Consider the following 18047-nt stretch of genomic DNA (forward strand, 5'->3'; position numbering starts at 1 on the left):
CACAATAGTTATATATTGTGACAATAAAAGTGGGATTCTTCTTGCAGAAATCTTGTGTTTCATGACAAGTCCAAGCATATTGAGATCAAATATCACTATATCCGAGATATGGTGCAAAGAGGAGCAGTGAGGCTCGATCACATCTCCATTGATGATCAGATAGTTGACATTCTTACCAAGCCTTAACTGAAAGCAAGTTCTTGGTTTTTAGAGAGCAGCTTGGACTTATGGATGTGGACTTATGGATGTGACCCTTCTGGAAGGGGGCACAGCTGATCGAGAACACTGAGTTGCCTTTCCCCCTTGTCAGAGCTAATAGGATTAGAGAATGATGTTGGAAAGATCCTAAGGATGAGGGACCTCTTATGTAGTGTGTGCCACAAGACTAGACCTCAGTATGCATCCAACCCACAGTCTGGGACGTGGGAAGAGCCACCTATCCAACCAATAGGTGTAGTGAGACTTATCTGTGTGACTTGCCTAAGATGCAGGTGTTCCACCACTTGACATTTAAAGAAACTTGACTGTGTTCGATTCTTGTTTGTGTGACTTGTTTGAGTCTTGTCGATGTGATGCTTGTGTTCTATCACTTAATTTTTTGAGATGATAATTGGTTGAGTATAATCCTTGTCTATGTGACATGTGATGATCCTTTCCTTTCCAAATTTGTGTCAAGCAGATGATTCTTCTTTAGATTGTGATTTCATTGTTAAATATGCTACAGAACATAGTTGAATTGAGATGAATGAAAGAGATCAGAGAAAGCAAAGATCTTTGATGAAGAAAGAAATTCCTCCCTAACTAAGAGGGAGTGTTAAAATTTGGCAGCTGAGGGATGAATTTCTCCTAGCAGAAATCATATCTTCAATTCTATTTGAACCACCTATAATAAAATTTCATTTCTGACAATTCTAATATGACTTTCCAAAAATAGTAAGTGGCATCTAAATTTGGAAGTGAGTTTCCAAAAATAGAAAGTCATGTCTAAATGATCAAAGATGATTTCGACATATGAAATTCACTTTAAAATCAAATCAATCATGATTATACAAGTCAAGAATTAATATTTTATCCTTACTAATATTATTAATATTATGATACTATTATTTATAAAATAGTCTAAACTCATTCACCTTTAATGGATTAATAAATAACGAGTTCTCAATAGTCTCATGGAATAATTCAATTAAATTGAGAATCTCTTACTTGGCAAATCGAACCTCTCTTGGAATAAAATAGTAACTCCACTCTTAAGAGAATGTAACTCTCCCTCACTAATTTGATGTATAGAAAAAGTGTAACTCCTCCTCATTAAATGCACTTGTAACTCCCTCAATCAATTCGATTTGTAACTCTCACTAAATATTCTCTATGTCTAAGTGTAACTCTCTCTCTCCCTAATTTGAATTGTAACTCCTCAAGGCAAGTGTACCTCTGTCTATTCTTGGGATGAGTTACACTTCTTCTCAAATAACGCCTCCCTCATGGAATTTGATTCTCTTATTATTGCCTCAAATCATGAACTCATTTTGTAACTCCTCTCCTTTCTCATCTATTTAAGCAATAGCAAGTGAGAGTTGAAAGTAGTATGTTCATTGTGAAAAAGGAGATCAATTGTTGAGTGTGTGACAGCAAGTGAAGAGCAAGAGCAAAGGAAGAGCTAGAACAAATGTGAAGGACAAGATTTGATCAAGAGAAGGAAGAGATTTGCAAGCAAAGAGCAAGAGCACTTCAGCTGCAAGTTGATCAGACATTGGTGACTTTATTCTCTCCCTCTCTCTCTACTCTGATGAACAATTGAAGAAATCTAATAGAAGAAGAATCATTTGGGTTTTCCCCTTGAGAGGTTTTTCCCTGGTCATTGGACCTAAATCTCAGTGTCTCATATTTGTGCTTGGTTGTCTTCATATGATCCTTATGTTTATGTTCTATATACAATTGTTGATCTAAAAAATTTTGAAGAAGAAATCTGCATTCTAAGTAATTGTAACAGCATAGAACAATTTGTTTTTTGCAAAGTACTTTCAAGTCCCAGCGTAGAACATTCAGTTTTTTACAAAGTACATTCAATTTTCTGCAAAGTACATTCAGTTTTTTGCATAGATCTTTCAAGTTTCTGCAAAGAATTTTTAATTTTCTGCATAGAACTTTCAAATTTTTAACACTTTCCAGATCCATCCCAAAGTCTTTGTTAATTTACATTTAATGAGTCTTCCATATTTACTGATCTAACTTGTAGTTCCTAAGTTTAATTGGTAGATCAAAAATAGCATTGAGCAACACCCTCATGGAATTGGCACAAATCAACCCAAAGCGAGAGAGACAAATGTCTAGATGACAGTGAACATTGTCTCTAGCATTGCACTCGCTGGTCTTGAATGATTTTCTGGTTTTCGTATTTTGTAGAGCAGGTTTGAGTGTCAACAAACCAGCATTGGGTAACATAGAATAGGGTTGGCACAGATAGCTTTTGCTCACTTAGGGAAGCAATAAACTCTAGTTCCTCCCTCTTGAATTAGTTGATAACCACTGTGAAAAGGGAATAAACCAAATGCTTGTTGTTCACCATGTGTATTTTGGTTAAGTCTGCATTTGTTTCATTTCCAACTCTTTACTTTCATGCGAGTAGATAATTAGCACATGAAAAGAATGGAGGATAATAAAACCCACCTTTACGTTCCTTGGTTTAGTTAATTCACTAGATTATTTATTTGTTGTACAAGTCAACCCTAATCCACTCTCATATAACCATAGAACACTATGAAACATTACTACCCTAAATAACTTAGTATCCTCCCTCATTCCTCCTTGTTTTCCTAGTTTCTCCCAAAAACCAGGTGGTAAGTCCATCTCCCTTTTAAGCAATCAAGCTTGAATCTCCCCCTTGGGGTAGGGTGGTAACTCACAAACGCTGCACCAATTAGCGACCAATGATTTATGTCTCGTGAGTAAATGCCAATGAGAATGTGACGTAGATATTTATAAATTTGCAATTATGACCAGAGCATTAACGTTTGAATCAAAATTTGAAAGATTGAAATATAAATTATGAAAGTGAAAATGAAATTGTCATTATCATATTTAATGTTATTTTGCATTTTAATTTTAAATGTTATATTTCTAGTAATCTTAGTTATGTATTTACTATTTTACTGTTTTCCATTTTAATAATTTTAACATATGTAAATATTTATATAAATGTGTGTGCGTGACTCATCATCCCCTTGTACACAAATTTCAAAACTAGCACACTCTCATCCACAACCTAACTATCTTGGGGTTTACTAATATCTGCATTTAGTTGTATATTGACCGTCTTTGAAATCATTAAACTGTCGGAATAGCAATTTACACAAATTATTGGCAAGGTCAGAGACATTGGGTGTAGGCCTGGATACTCCAAGAATCAATTCGTCTACGCTATTATCTTCGTTTATAATGGAATAAGTTTATTTCATTATCTTTGATGATCAAAGCAGGCCTGTTATTTGAAATTAGCTTCACTCGGAAAAAGATTACCCATCAAACCTATCAATCTTGAGTCCCCAAAAAAAAAGGATGGTATAAAACTACAGTTTTGCCTGCTTTTAGTTTTGATCAAATGCAATGAACCAGGGAAGCTCCACAGACTATTAATTACAAAATGCCTACTTTCTAACCAGTCCCTAAACGTCAAATTTGCAAATCTGCAAGCTTTTCCAACCAAAGCCTTTTTTTTATTGGGCTTGCAAATTTTGCATGGATTCATAAGAAATTCTATAAATTTAGATTGTTTTCAACCAGGTACATTGTGTTGAGAAATATAGGACAAGAATAGTTAAAGGATTTCTCTACTTGATAATTGCTTGTGATATACTTTTTCTTCTTAGCTTATAGTCTTTTCTTCAATATGTTATTATTGTGTTCTTTTCATCAAGAAAATTACCACTATGCACAATAAAAGACAAGTGACACAGTATATAGGCTTGTCAACTAGAGCCAAAACTTCTCTCTTGAGAGGAAAACCCGATCAAAATTCTTCTTCTAGATCTTCAATTGATGAGTACCAAAAGACCCTTGACTCTAGTATCCTCCCAAGAACCTTGTCACTAACCTTAATGCTCTGCCTCTTCCCTTTCTCGACTTTCTTCTTGATCTCGAACAGGTCTCCTCGGCTCCTTCTAGAGAAGTCTAGTCTATATCCTTCACACCGCTTCTTCTCGGCTTCTCCTAGAGAATCTCGGTCTCTATGATCTCACTGAGTTCCTCTAGAGAATCTCGGTCTCTAGTCTTGATCTCTATCTCGATCACCCATAACAAGTATTTCAGAAGAACCCTTTCTTCGCTGACCCCAAAAGAATCCTTCCTTCACAATCCAAAGAAGTAACTTTCCAAAAGAACCCTTTCTTCGCTGACCCCAGAAGAATCCTTCCTTCGCAATCCCCAGAAGTAACTCTCCTTCGCTAACCCTAGAAGAAAGTCTCCTTCACTATACCCAGAAGAAACCTCCTTTGCTATACCCAAAAGAAACCTCCTTCACTATCCTTCTTCGCACTTTTGTTGTTGGGCTCTCCTTCGCACTTATTCTTGATCGAATAGCTTGTCGAGTTACTTGCCTCTAAGTGAGGCCGAGTGTGGCTATATATACACCTCAACACATGTCCTTTAGGCCGACATGATCACTAGTGGTTAGGCCGACTTCTTCTAGCAAGTTCTTCCATCATTATAGGTTGACTTGAAGAGGATAAGTGACAAGGTCTTGGAGGATGCTTTACATAGACAAGTTTGACCTTTTACAAAGTACAACATGACTTCATTACATGACAATGACTCTAATATTTTATGACTAGATGACAAATAATTCCTAAAAACTCTCAATGGCAGTCTTGACTCAAAAATAAAATCTCTTGCTCATGAAACCCGTGAAGCAAGCAATACAATAGTTTTATTTTTCTTCTTTACATCTCATTACATAAAATCATAATTACATGTAATTATGAAGACCGAACCTAGTTACACTTTTGAACACTCCCTCTTAACTAGGGAGGTATTCATAATGGTACTTAGACATTCTCAATCTGAAGAATTTCTCATAAGAAGAATTTCGGATTGGTAACTCATTTGTATAGCATCATATCAACCAACATTGTTACATAGCAAGGCCTTGACTAACAGCTCCATCTCTCCACAAGATCTAAGCTCAATGCTGGCGAGACCAATGATTTATAGACACTCTCATCATTGTCTCTCTCGGAACATCCCCTACCCGGGTACTCAAGGTGTGTTCCATGAGGACTATTCTTATCTTGGACTCCCCAACCCTCAAATAATATTGGTCCTCCACGACTACTCTTCTATTGGATGCCCTATCTCATCCTCAAAGAGTATCAAATGCCAAATAATTACCCAATCCTCCATTTTGTCTTCCTAGGTGAAGACTAGAATGATGTGTCTATCTCTCCCTCTCAGATAGGGAGGACATATTCCAATAAAGGAATGTACTCATTCCTACAAAAGGAATGTACCTAAGCTCCCTCTTGGCTTAGGAATTTCCAAGTTTCTTCCAAGTAAGAAACTTCTTTTCAGGCTCCCTCTCAACTAGGGACCTACAGCAGCTCCTCATATGGAGATCATGAAACAACCAGCTGCTTGAAGAGCTCCTTCCTTTGATGTCATGAATTTTTATTCTTCGTTATGGAGTCTTCATCTTTTGGGGACTTCTTCATAGGGCACAGACCATCCATCACTTTCATCCATGAGTTAGTCATGTCCTTATTCCTTTTATCAGAAAGTGATCCATCAGGTTTCCATCTAGCTTTGCTTCATGTCATGCTGCTTTCTTCATGCCATATTTTCCGGAAGGATCTTACATCTTTCTATATGGTTTTCCTAGAAGCTTTCCTTTGGCAGTCCTACATAAGCCCATCCAGATATTAGTTCAAAAATAATAAATGAACACTTAAATCAAACATTACCTTTGTGATGGTCTTTCATCATGACATCTTCCTGTAGGTATCAGCATCATGCATGCATGTTGACACATCTCCCAAAGATATCCATTGTCAAGGGTCTCCATCTTTTTCGACTCTTATCAGAGTCTTCATATCTTTCTGGGAGATATTCCAGTCAACTCTTCTTGGTCTCGAATGTTGAATGCCTTCTACCTTTGTTGCATATTTTACGATCTCTTCCTTTTCTTCACACACTTCATTCCCAGGAGCTTCCAATCAGAGTTCCTTAATTGTAGTCAACTTCCTCATGATTCATATGAGAATATATTATGTTGATTTCATCTAGTGTGACTTATGCTTTTTTGCAATATTTCAGAGGAGGAGATCCTTTCTTCTTTTGATCATATTTCCCAAGATGGAAATAGTGATCCATATTATCTGCAACCTTATGACATGACTTTCATAATAATCTATGTAAGCATACATACCTCATGTTTCCTTTGGGTCATCCAGACTTCCTGCAATAGCTTCCTTTGAACGAAAGAGCTTTATCCTTTAGACCGACTTCATTGTTATGTCATCATCCCTTGAATCCCATGAGTTGGAATTCCTGATGAAACACTTGCTTTCTTTCTAGATCGGTGAATCCTCTGATAAGGATTCCATCGAATAAACTTGAGGATCTTTCGTATCCTCACCCAGCACATGTTTCCTTATTGACTGTTGTATGATGATCCCAGTCGATGATGACCTATACTTCTTTCTATAAGTATCACTTTGTGATTTCAATGAGGTTTCCAAGAGCCCTTATTCTTTGTAATCAATGGAATTTATTCCAGACATTCTTTTTGCTTCTCATGACAAGAGCTCTTACTTCTAATTCTTCTACCATGATGTTATAATTTGCTGCATCCTATCTTATTTACATTGCTTCCTATGTATAAATTACATGTGGAAAGTACCTTCTAGTGAAGATGATCATCTCGGTCATAGTAGAGATCTTTTACTTCTTCCTTCTTAGGCTTATTTGCCTCAAGTTCTTTCACTTCCTCAGTAATATGAGCTTCTTCCCTATCCCTCATGTCCTTCTTATGTTTAGGACAATCTCTTCTATAGTGCCAAGTTCCTGACATCCATAGCATCCTTTGGAGGTTGGGTTATCGATCCCTTGATGTGATCCATGACCTCATTCTCAATAAGATTAAGGGCTATCCTTTTCTTCCATGCAAGGAAATTTGCAGCCCCAACCAATTTATTGCTTTCCTTGCAAAAAGACATTTTGTTATTATCAGATATAGTCATAGACTTACTAGAAAAATCGATGCTTGCCTCCTCCTTTATCTTGATGTTAATAGAGGACTTCCTCCTTAAGAGATTAATGAGAGAGAGCTTGATTCACGATCCTTCTTGAATGTTTTAGTCTTCCTTCTTTCTTGAAGATGGTTTCAAGACTCTTGCTAGAGTAGATTTTTTCAATCTAGCGTTTTGAAGATCTTGACCTTGGTAGCCTTTGAATCTGCTAGGATCCTTCTTGATTGAATGCCCCTTCTTGACTTTAGCACGTAAGCTCTGATACCATGTTGAGAAATCTAGGGCAAGAATAGTTAAAGGATTTATCTGCTTGATAATTGCTTGTGATATACTTTTTCTTCTTAGCTTATAGTATTTTCTTCGATATGTTATTACTGTGTTCTTTTCATCAAGACAATTATCACTATGCATAATAAAAGACAAGTGACACAGTATATAGGCTTGTCAACCAGGGCCAAAACCTCTCACCTCTTGAGAGGAAAAACTGATCAAAATTCTTCTTCTAAATCTTCAATTGGTGAGTACCAAGACCATGACAAAGACCCTTGACTCTAGTATCCACCCAAGAACCTTGTCACTAACCTTGATGCTCTGCCTCTTCCCTTTCTCAACTTTCTTCTTGATCTCGAACTGCTCTCCTTGGCTCCTTCTAGAGAAACTCGGTCTCTACCCTTCACACCGCTTCTTCTCGGCTTCTCCTAGAGAATCTCGGTCTCTATGATCTTACTAACTTCCTCTAGAGAATCTCGGTCTCTATTCTTGATCTCTATCTTGGTCACCTAGAACAAGTATTCCAAAAGAACCCTTTCTTCACTAACCCCAGAAGAATACTTCCTTCGCAATCCCCAGAAGTAACTTTCCAGAAGAACCCTTTCTTCGCTGACCCCAAAAGAATCCTTCCTTCGCAATCCCCAGAAGTAACTCTCCTTCGCTAACCCCAGAAGAAAGTCTCCTTCGCTATACCCAGAAGAAACCTTCTTCGCTATCCTTCTTCGCACTTCTGTTGTTGGGCTCTCCTTCGCACTTCTTCTTGATCAAATAGCTTGTCGACTTGCTTGCCTCTAAGTGAGGCCGAGGGTAGCTATATACACCTCAACACATGTCCTTTAGGCCGACATGATCACTAGTGGTTAGGCCGACTTCTTCTAGCAACTTCTTCCATCGTTGTAGGCCGACTTGAAGAGAATAAGTGACAAAGTCTTGGAGGATACTTTACATAGACAAGTTTGACATTTTACAAAGTGTAACATGACTTCATTACATGACAATGACTCTAATATTTTATGACTAGATGACAAATAACTCCTAAAGACTCTCAATGGGAGCCTTGACTCAAAAATAAAATCTCTTGCTCGTGAAACCCATGAAGCAAGCAATACATTAGTTTTATTTTTCTTTTTTACATCTCATTACATAAAATCATAATTACATGTCATTATGAAGACCAAACCTCGTTACACTTTTCAACATATTGAAAGGGCACGCTTGTGGCATGTTGATAATAGGAAGCATCTTGTGATGAACATATATATAGCCAACTATAATAATCTGCAATACGTTTTATCATAAATGAGTAAGTAAATAAGTAAATAATACCCGATAGCCATTCCAAGTGCAATAAGTGCGACAGACTAGATAGTGATTCCTTTTTCTCTTTCTAAGTCCATGGAGTCCATCTTGGCACCGACGTCATCCTTGTCACAAACTTCATGAACTTCATGAAGTCTTCTAATGTAGAACAGAATTCTTTCGGTCAACGCAGTTTTCCCGGAGTCAATGTGTGTTGATATTTTGATGTTGCGAATTATTTCCATGGACTCCCTCCATGCTTCTTTGTCTTCCTTAGGTCGAGCTAATGCAGCCAATTGCCTCAAAATTGAGTATGAAGAAAGGAATGGAGAAGGTACAGCGGGGCCATATTGTTTGGATATCAGATCTTGGGCAAGTGAAAGAAGACGAGTTGCACTGATCCTAGACATGACTTCGACCCGAAACCATAATTTCACCTAAAACCTCTGAAAACAAAGGACTTAAAGACTTTTTAATAAGTTAGTAGGGATTTTGTATACCAACACTCTGACCCTACATTATGTTTTGTCCGTGGAGTTTTTGGACAATGTAACTTGTGGTTCCTTCTTGTATTTTCTTCTACCGGAGTAAACTTCACCTTTTTTATTATGATTTACCCTTTGGAAATTCTAAAATTTAAAATTTTATTTAAAATCTTTTGAATGGTTTCTTTTAACTTTTAATTAAAATATATATATATATGCAATTTAAACAATATTAATTTTACCAATTACAATTTTATAGGATAATTATTGAAAAAAATATATTTATACTCATTTTCTAACTTTGGTCAAAATTGATCCCTATGTTATACGAAAGAGAAGTTTCTTTGTTCATTCTCATTTTAAACATAATTTGGCAAGATTAACAAGTGCCATGTTAGTGGTAAGTTTCTCTCCTAATTTTAATTTTAATGGTTAGCTTTCTCTTAATTATTGACAAATGACAAAATGGAAAATATTACTCTTTTTCAATCACCCACGTAGGGTGAAGGAAATTGACGCCTGTCATTGCAATGATTGGGACAGCCCGAATGATCGGCCACCTGGTCCAGCTCACGCTTAGAGCCATGTCTGCATTCTCTGGAGTAAATGCTCAGATGAAATGAGCATTCAAGCACCATTGGCCTTCATACGTCATCTCTTCCTCCTACCTTCGCTACATTATGACTCTAGTCCATCTTGGTTGTGGTACGATGGCTCTCAATCATCAAATGAATAAGAGGCATGCTTTGATGACAGAGCATGGCGTCATTATACGTGTGCTCCCCTGCTTAGATATCTTTAGAGCAACTGCAATTGGTTCTCCATCACATTCAGCTTTCATAGATATGCCTACTCGTCGCCATCATGCCAACCTTTCTTCTTATCACTGCACATACCCATGCAGGTCCATCCTTGGGTTTGTACTGGTTCTCCCCAGGCTGACATATTTGCATTTCCTTTCATGTCGCTCTAGGTATGAATTTATCTCCAAGCTTCTCTTGGTGGTTGGGCGGAGCTTGTTGGCCATCACAATTAACACTCATTCTCTGCCTCTACCATCAAGTGGTGTGCTTCCTTTCGCTACACAGACTTCGTTGAATGTATTCTCGTTGGGTCTCAGCTTCGTTATGGCTAAATTCTGGCATCTTTTTCTCTCTAATACCACCTGCTCTTCAATTTCTCTAATTCGTCTGAATGTCAGCACCCTGCAGCTAGTATCCTTCTCGAATCTCAATTATGCTCGTGGCGTCTTTACCTCAAGCCCTCTGAGGTTGTAGAGCTTGGTATTGGTGTTTGAATGGTCAAAGGTTGGCAACTCATTGTTCGGCTTGTATAGTTTGAGAAAGGTCGTGGCTCAATGTTTGGAAGGGACAACGGTTCGCAGCTAGTTGAGGTCCTAAGGATGGCAAGGGTCAACAGCCCAGCTCAATCAAAAGTTGGTTCGAGGCTTGCCCGACAAAGTTGGAAATCGTGGTCAGTGGTTCAGCAAAGCTCGTGGTCCGCCATGCAAACTCGAGTCAGTGTGGGTGATCTGTCGGGATAGTCCAGCATCAAAACTTCCTGATTTGTCAGCTCAATTAACTTTTTGTTTGTCTCATGGGTATGGGGATTTCTCCTTTTGTTAGAGGTAGTGATATGGCTAGAAGCATCTGGTTTGGTAACTGGTAAAACTTGGGTAAATTCCACTTCTCAACAGTGCCAATGGTCAAGCATAATATCTGTAATCTTAAACTGCTGAACTTATGTCACTGGTCTGGTTTCCCAGCAATGCTCTCTGCTTGTAATGCCTTTTTGAGAAAATGAAGAGCCAAATTTTACAAACAGACAAAAAAAAACACAATTAAGATGGTACAGCATTAGAACTTCCTGATTTGTCAACTCAATTAACTTTTTGTTTGTCTCATGGGTATGGGGATTTCTCCTTTTGTTAGCGGTAGTGATATGGCTAGAAGCATTTGGTTTGGTAATTGGTAGAACTTGGGTAAAGTCCACTTCTGGAAAGTGGCAATGGTCAAGCATAATATCTGTAATCTTAAATTGTTGAACTTATGTCACTGGTCTGATTTATCAGCGGGCAGACCAGTAGTAGTGTTCTTTGCTTGTAATGCCTTTTTGAGATAATGAAGAGTCAAATTTTACCGAAAAACACATAATTAAGATAGATTAACAAATATCATTTAGTGCTTAGTTCTCTACTAATTTTGACTATAAATAATATCAATTATACTTTCATTTTCATTGTAGCCAATTGGGATTATCTTGGGTGGTTGGGAGGAAGGAATGTAATCCTCCACATGTAGGTTCAATTCTCAAAAGTGAGATGCAGCCCCTAGGATAGATCTCCTTTGTATTCACTATATACATATTACAATAAGTATTACTATTTATTTGTATTTCAATTTTAAAATTCATAATATTAACAAAACTCTATATCTTAATCACATATAACATAGCAAAACAATTCCTAACTTTCTATATTCAAGTGATTGCCTTAATAAATAAAGGATGAAAACCCAAAAAAAGGAAGGTTTATTTTTCCACAATAACAATATAGAATAAGTTTAATATGTTATTTGCATCCTTTTTTATTCTTTTGACTTTCAATTATATCTTGTTAAGGGGACTAATCAGCTAAAGTCAACAGGAAAGCATATATTGTAAAGTCAGTCGATCATCTAGTCGAGTCAACTATCTGAGTCGGTAGGCAAAGTCAATTTCCATAGTTAAATTGTCATAACTATCTTGATAGCATATATATATATATAAATGTATGCACATCAATGTATTAGTTCGATTTGCTTATTGAGAAGATATAATATAAAGTATGGTTTTCTTGGTTCTCTGCTACTTTGTGTTTCTTCTATCTTTCTTATGTTGTATATGACTATGTAGGTTCTTGTTGTCCTTTGTACTAGTAACCAATGCACATTTCTGCTAGACTACAACATTGGTTTTGTTGCCGGAAGTATTGGACTTGAGTACTTATAACATGTAATCATATATGTTAACCTTATAAGAGATATAACAGTGGTGGCAGACAAAAATTAACAACTGCCTGAAGAACTACGCATGGCGAAATAGATTATCGATTGCAAAGGCAAGGGCACATTTCTTTACAAAAGCACACGAAAGATTCATTGAAGCAGCCCCATCTGAGATATAACAAAAAAAAAAATCCTCAACCAGATCACTAATGCGACAGATAGAAAATGATGGTCGACTGACCTTGAAACTGACAAACGATGGTCGAACAAACTTGCACGAGTGGGTCGAAAAGATCTTGGATGAATTCTGTGAGGAGCAAGCAATAGAAGAACGAACTTCTATTGAACAAATCAAAGCGTGGTTTTTCGACGATTTTCACGAGGGTTTTTTTTGTACCATACCTGTTTTGTTACACAAGTTTCTCCTTCACAGAGTGGTCAACCACATAGTAGAATATCGACCACCCCTTCAGAAACCATTAAATTTTGACCGTTGTTAGAGACAAATCGACTGGGAGAAATTCCTTTTGGGCTTGATAAAAAAAGTGTAACAATACTTCAAAAATAACTCTTGCTCTGGTTCTGATAACAAGTCTACCCCAAGTATGTATGACAATCACCTGTTAGAGGAAGTGGAAACTATAACTATGGACTAGAGATAAATCCTTTGTTCAAGGAATTGAGGAGGAAAGGAAAAAGTTTCCTCTATTAGTGATACTATCCTCAAAGTTTAAAGGAAAAAAATATAGGCATCATGGTAAATTCTCAAAATCAATTCTCTGAAGGAAAATGGACTAAGCTTCAAATGATTGACTCACAAAATAAGAAAAAAATACAGGCATCATGGTAAATTCTCAAAATCAATTCTCCGAAGGAAAATGGACTAAAGTTCAAATGATTGACTCACAAAATAACTCATAAATGATAGAACAATAAAAAATCACTCCAATATAGTATCAAGAAATTAGAACCGGGCCTCTAGGATGAACCAAAATGCTTCAAAATTGCACTCATCATTGTCACCTCATTCTGCATTGGCTCTATCAAATTGCACTGAGTAAACTATGATGATGGTGAGTATGAATGGTAGGTTTCAGAAAAAAATTGACTTTCAAGTAGCAGCTCTTGGACAAAGGTTTTAGCAGCATTGTAATTAGATCTCAGTTTTCCATCCCCATTTTCCAAAGGTCAAAATGCATAAAAGATGGAAGTTTTAGCATTGGCAGTCATTACAACAATTTTAATTGAGTATTGCATCAGGTTTACAGGTCTATTAGCACCCAGAATTCCACCCATGCAATTCCCGTGCTAACTTCCACCCATGCAATTCTCATGCTAACTTCCAGATTTCTTCCTCAAGCTATTTCATTTGGGGGCATGCTTCATAGGATTGTTGATATAGCAGTTCCATATCATTCATGTCAGAGAAGATTCCACAACTGGGAACCATTTCTAGTGTTGCAGTTTGAGATTCAGAGATGTTTTATGAAACATTCAAGGTTGACAGCTGCATTGGATTTTATTGACAATTTGCATGCAATATGTATGCGATCTTGAGACACTGGTATTTTCTGCAGTTGGTGTTCCAAGGTTTACATGTTAGATTTGATGACACATACATGTTCCTTGTTATCATGGGAACCTAAGAATGCCATTTTTCAGTGACATGCAAGGTGTTTTATGAAACTGCCATTTTTAGTATTTGGGCCTACAAGTCTTGAGAGGTGAATCAGAGAACAAACTCTTGTTCTTTGGAGGCACACGAGTTGAACAAGCCCATTTTCCTCTACATGCATAGTGGTGCAATTTTTAGCAGAGTCTATTATAGTAACTGTTTACCTGGGTGCTATTTTGGCATTAGGGGTTCCTAAATTTTAGGAGGCTCATCTCAACATTCTGAGGTTCCTGGTCATTGCTAATATTTTGGACCCTTATTTTTAGGAAGAGATGTTGATGCTTGCAAAGTGATGATTGGTCAGAGAGATGGTGTCATGAGCCAAAGTGTGCAAAAACAAAACATTTCCATGATTATAATGTAATGACCATTAGGATTTGACATAGGTCTTTATCTTTTCTATGCAAGGAGTAGTTTAAGTGAAGATTATTTACAACAAAAATATTAACTCTTATCCAGAATGTATGCACGCAAGTGGATGCATGCAATATGTTTTGAACTCAAGTGTTATCTATTCAGTTGCAGTTGAGTGTGCCTGCATGAGATACTAATCCAATTCTAGTTCAATTTGAGGTTTAGTTAGATTCTCGAAGTTCACATGCATTACTATTCTTGGCCAAGGAAGGCACGACATCAGGAGTAAGAGATATCTATTGTATTTGTTTTAAGAGATGGAGAACAGAATTGAATCTCCTATGCACTTGTAATAGCCTATTGGAACTTTGATGTTACTGAGAATTGAACATTTAGACCGCATTCCCCTCTTTCTTTTTGTGTACTAATGCTGCAGTACTCTCACCTAACCAAATTTATTGGTTTCACATGTTTTATGGGTATTTCTTCCCTGGCTTAGAGAAATCTTTGTGAACTTCAAACCTCAAATGTTCAATATTAGAAATCCTATCCCTTGGATTGATTTCAAGCAACCAGGACAAGATTGTGAATCTATTTTATTATTAGGGTAGGGATTCGTTTAGCCTACATTGACAGAGTGATTAGGATGACTTGATTTGGAAAGATTCATTCACAGCAAATGCTTCATCAGATTTCTCCATTATCAATTGGACACTTGTTTAGTTTCACATAACTCAGCCACCAGTCTTTCCAGATCCATCCCAAAGCCTTCGTTGATTTACATTTAATGAGTCTTCCCTAATTACTGATCTAACTTGTAGTTCCTAAGTTTAATTGGTAGATCAAAAGCAGTATCAAGCAACACCCTCATGGAATTGGCACAAATCAACCCAAAGCGAGAGATGAATGTCGAGATGACAGTAAACATTGTCTCTGGCATTGCACTCGCTGGTCTGGAATGATATTCTGGATTTTGTATTTTGTAGAGCAGGTTTGAGTGTCAAAAAAACAGCATCGGGTAACATAGAATAGGTTGGCACAGATAGCTTTTACCCACTTAGGGAAGTAATAAACTCTAGTTCCTCTCTCTTGAAGTAGAGGATAACCACTGGGAAAAAGAAATAAGCCAAATTCTTGTCGTTCACCTTGTGTATTTTGGTTAAGTCTGCATTTGTTTCATTTCCAAGTCTTTACGTTCATGCAAGTAGATAATTAGCACACGAAAAGAATGGAGGGTAATAAACCCCAGCTTTACGTTCCTTGGTTTAGTTAATTCACTAGATTATTTATTTGTTGTACAAATCAACCCTAATCCACTCTCATATAACCCTAAAATCTATAACCATCGAACACTATGGAAAATTAATACCCTAAATAACTTAGTATCCTCCCTCATTCCTCCTTGTTTTCCTGGTTTCTCCCAAAAACCAGCTGGCGAGCCCATTTCCCTTCTAAGAAATCAAGCTTGAATCTCCCCCTTGGGGTAGGGTGGTACCTCACACTAACTATAACGCTGCACCAATTAGCGACCAATGATTTATATCTCGTGAGTAAATGCCAATGAGTATGTGACGTAGATATTTATAAACTTACAATTATGACCAGAGCATTAACGTTTGAATCAAAATCTGAAAGATTGAAATATAAATTATGAGAGTGACAATAAAATTATGATAATGAAATTGTCATTATCATATTTAATGTTATTTTGCATTTTAATTTTAAATGTTATATTTCTAGTAATCTTAGTTATGTATTTACTATTTTACTGTTTTCCATTTTAATAGATTTTAACATATGTAAATATTTATATAAATGTGTGTGAGTGACTCACCATCCCCTTGTACACAAATTTCAAAACTAGCACACTCTCATCCACACCGTACCTATCTTAGAAGTTACTAATATCTGCATTTAGTTGTATATAGACCGTCTTTGTAACCATTAAACTGTCGGAATAGCAAGATCGGAGACATTGAGTGTAGGCCTGGATACTCCAAGAATCAATTCGTCCGCACCATTATCTACGCTTATAACGGAATATAAGTTTATTGCATTATCTTTGATGGACAAAGCAGGCCTATTTTTTGAGATTCGCTTCACTTGGGAAAAGATTTACCCGTCAATCCTGTCAATAATCTTGAGTCCCAAAGAAAATCCAAAAAGGATGGCATAAAACTGCAGTTTCGCCTGCTTTTAGTTTGATCAAAAGCAACGAACCAGGGAAACTCCACAGACTATTAATTACAAAATGGCTACTTTCTAACCAATCCCCTAAACGTCAAATTCCCAAATCTGCAGGTTTTTCCAACCAAAGCCCTTTTTTTTGGATTTGCAAAATTTGAATGGATTCATAAGAAATTCGAGTGTTTTCAACCAGCTACATTGAAAGGGCACGCTTGTGGCACGTTAATAATAGGAAGCATCTTGTGATGAACATATATATAGCCAACTATAATAATCTGCAATGCGTTTTATCGGAAAGGAGTAAGTACATAAATAAATAATACCTGATAGCCATTCCAAGTGCAGTAAGTGGCGGCAGACTGGATAGTGATTCCTTTTTCTCTTTCCAAGTCCATGGAGTCCATCTTGGCACCGACGCCATCCTTGCCGCGGACTTCATGAATTTCATGAATTCTTCCAGTGTAGAATAGAATTCTTTCGGTCAAAGTAGTTTTCCCGGAGTCAATGTGTGCTGATATTCCGATGTTGCGAATTCTTTCCATGGACTCCCTCCATGCTTCTTTGTCCTCATTAGGCCGAGCTAATCCGGCTAGCTGCCTCAAAATTGAGTATGAGGAAAGGAATGGAGAAGGTACAGCCGGGCCATAATGTTTGGATATCAGAGCTCGGGCAGGTGCAAGAAGACGAGCTGCAATGATCCTTGACATGACTTCGACACTAAACCCTAATTGCACCTAAAACCCCTGAAAACAGAGGACGTAAAGACTTTTTCGTAACTTAGCAGGGATTTTATATACCAGCACTCTGACCCTACATTATGTTTTGTCCATGGAGTTTTCGGACAGTGTAACTTGTGGTTCCTTCTTCTATTTGCTTCGACCACAGTAAACGTCACCTTTTTTTATTATTAAGATTTTACCCTTCGAAAATTTCTGAAATTTGAAATCTTTTCAATGGTTTCTCTTAATTTTACCCATGACAATTTTATAGGATAATTATTGAATATATATATATATATATACACTCTTTCTTTTTTCTCTTTTTCTTTTTCTCTTTCTCTTTCTCTTTCTCTTTTGGTAAAAATTGATGCATTGTGTGGTAAAAATTGATCCATTGTGTTGTCCTAAAGAGATTAAAAAAAATTGTTCATTCTGATTTAAAACATAATTTGGTAAGATTAACAAGTGTCATATTAGTGGTAAGTTTCTCTCCTCATTTAAATGGTTAGTTTTCTTTTAATTATTGAAATAGAAAATATTAATCTTTTTCAATCATTATAATACAGTTTAATTAAGTTAATTAATTATATTATTCAAAAAAATAAAATCTTATTATTTCTAAACATAATTAAGATAGATCTTTTATGTCAGGTAAAGGAACTTGATGCTTGTTATTGCAATGATGGGAACAGCTTGAATGACCGGTCACCTAGTTTGGCACACGCTTCAAGAACTGACTGCATTCTCCAGATTAAATGCTCAGGTGAAACAAGCATTCAAGCACCACTAGCATTTGTACATCATCTCTTCCTCCAACCTTTGTTGCATTATGG

General features: G+C 36.8%; 1 protein-coding gene across 1 annotated transcript in view; it reads right to left on the minus strand.

Annotated features, from left to right (window-relative positions):
* The window catches only part of LOC149222517 (elongation factor G, mitochondrial-like), a 303311-nt gene extending 285989 nt beyond the window's left edge, over positions 1–17322 (minus strand). Inside the window, exon 1 of the mRNA XM_089385480.1 lies at positions 16819–17322. Coding sequence (XP_089241606.1) covers positions 16819–17202 — 384 coding nt within the window. The 5' untranslated portion in view covers positions 17203–17322. The remainder of the gene's footprint in view (positions 1–16818) is intronic.
* Between the last annotated feature and the right edge of the window lie 725 nt (positions 17323–18047).

Source organism: Pinus tabuliformis, chromosome Q (assembly GCF_031772625.1).
Source record: "Pinus tabuliformis cultivar Carrire ecotype Pingquan chromosome Q, CPIR1, whole genome shotgun sequence".
NCBI classification, from domain to species: Eukaryota; Viridiplantae; Streptophyta; class Pinopsida; order Pinales; family Pinaceae; genus Pinus; species Pinus tabuliformis.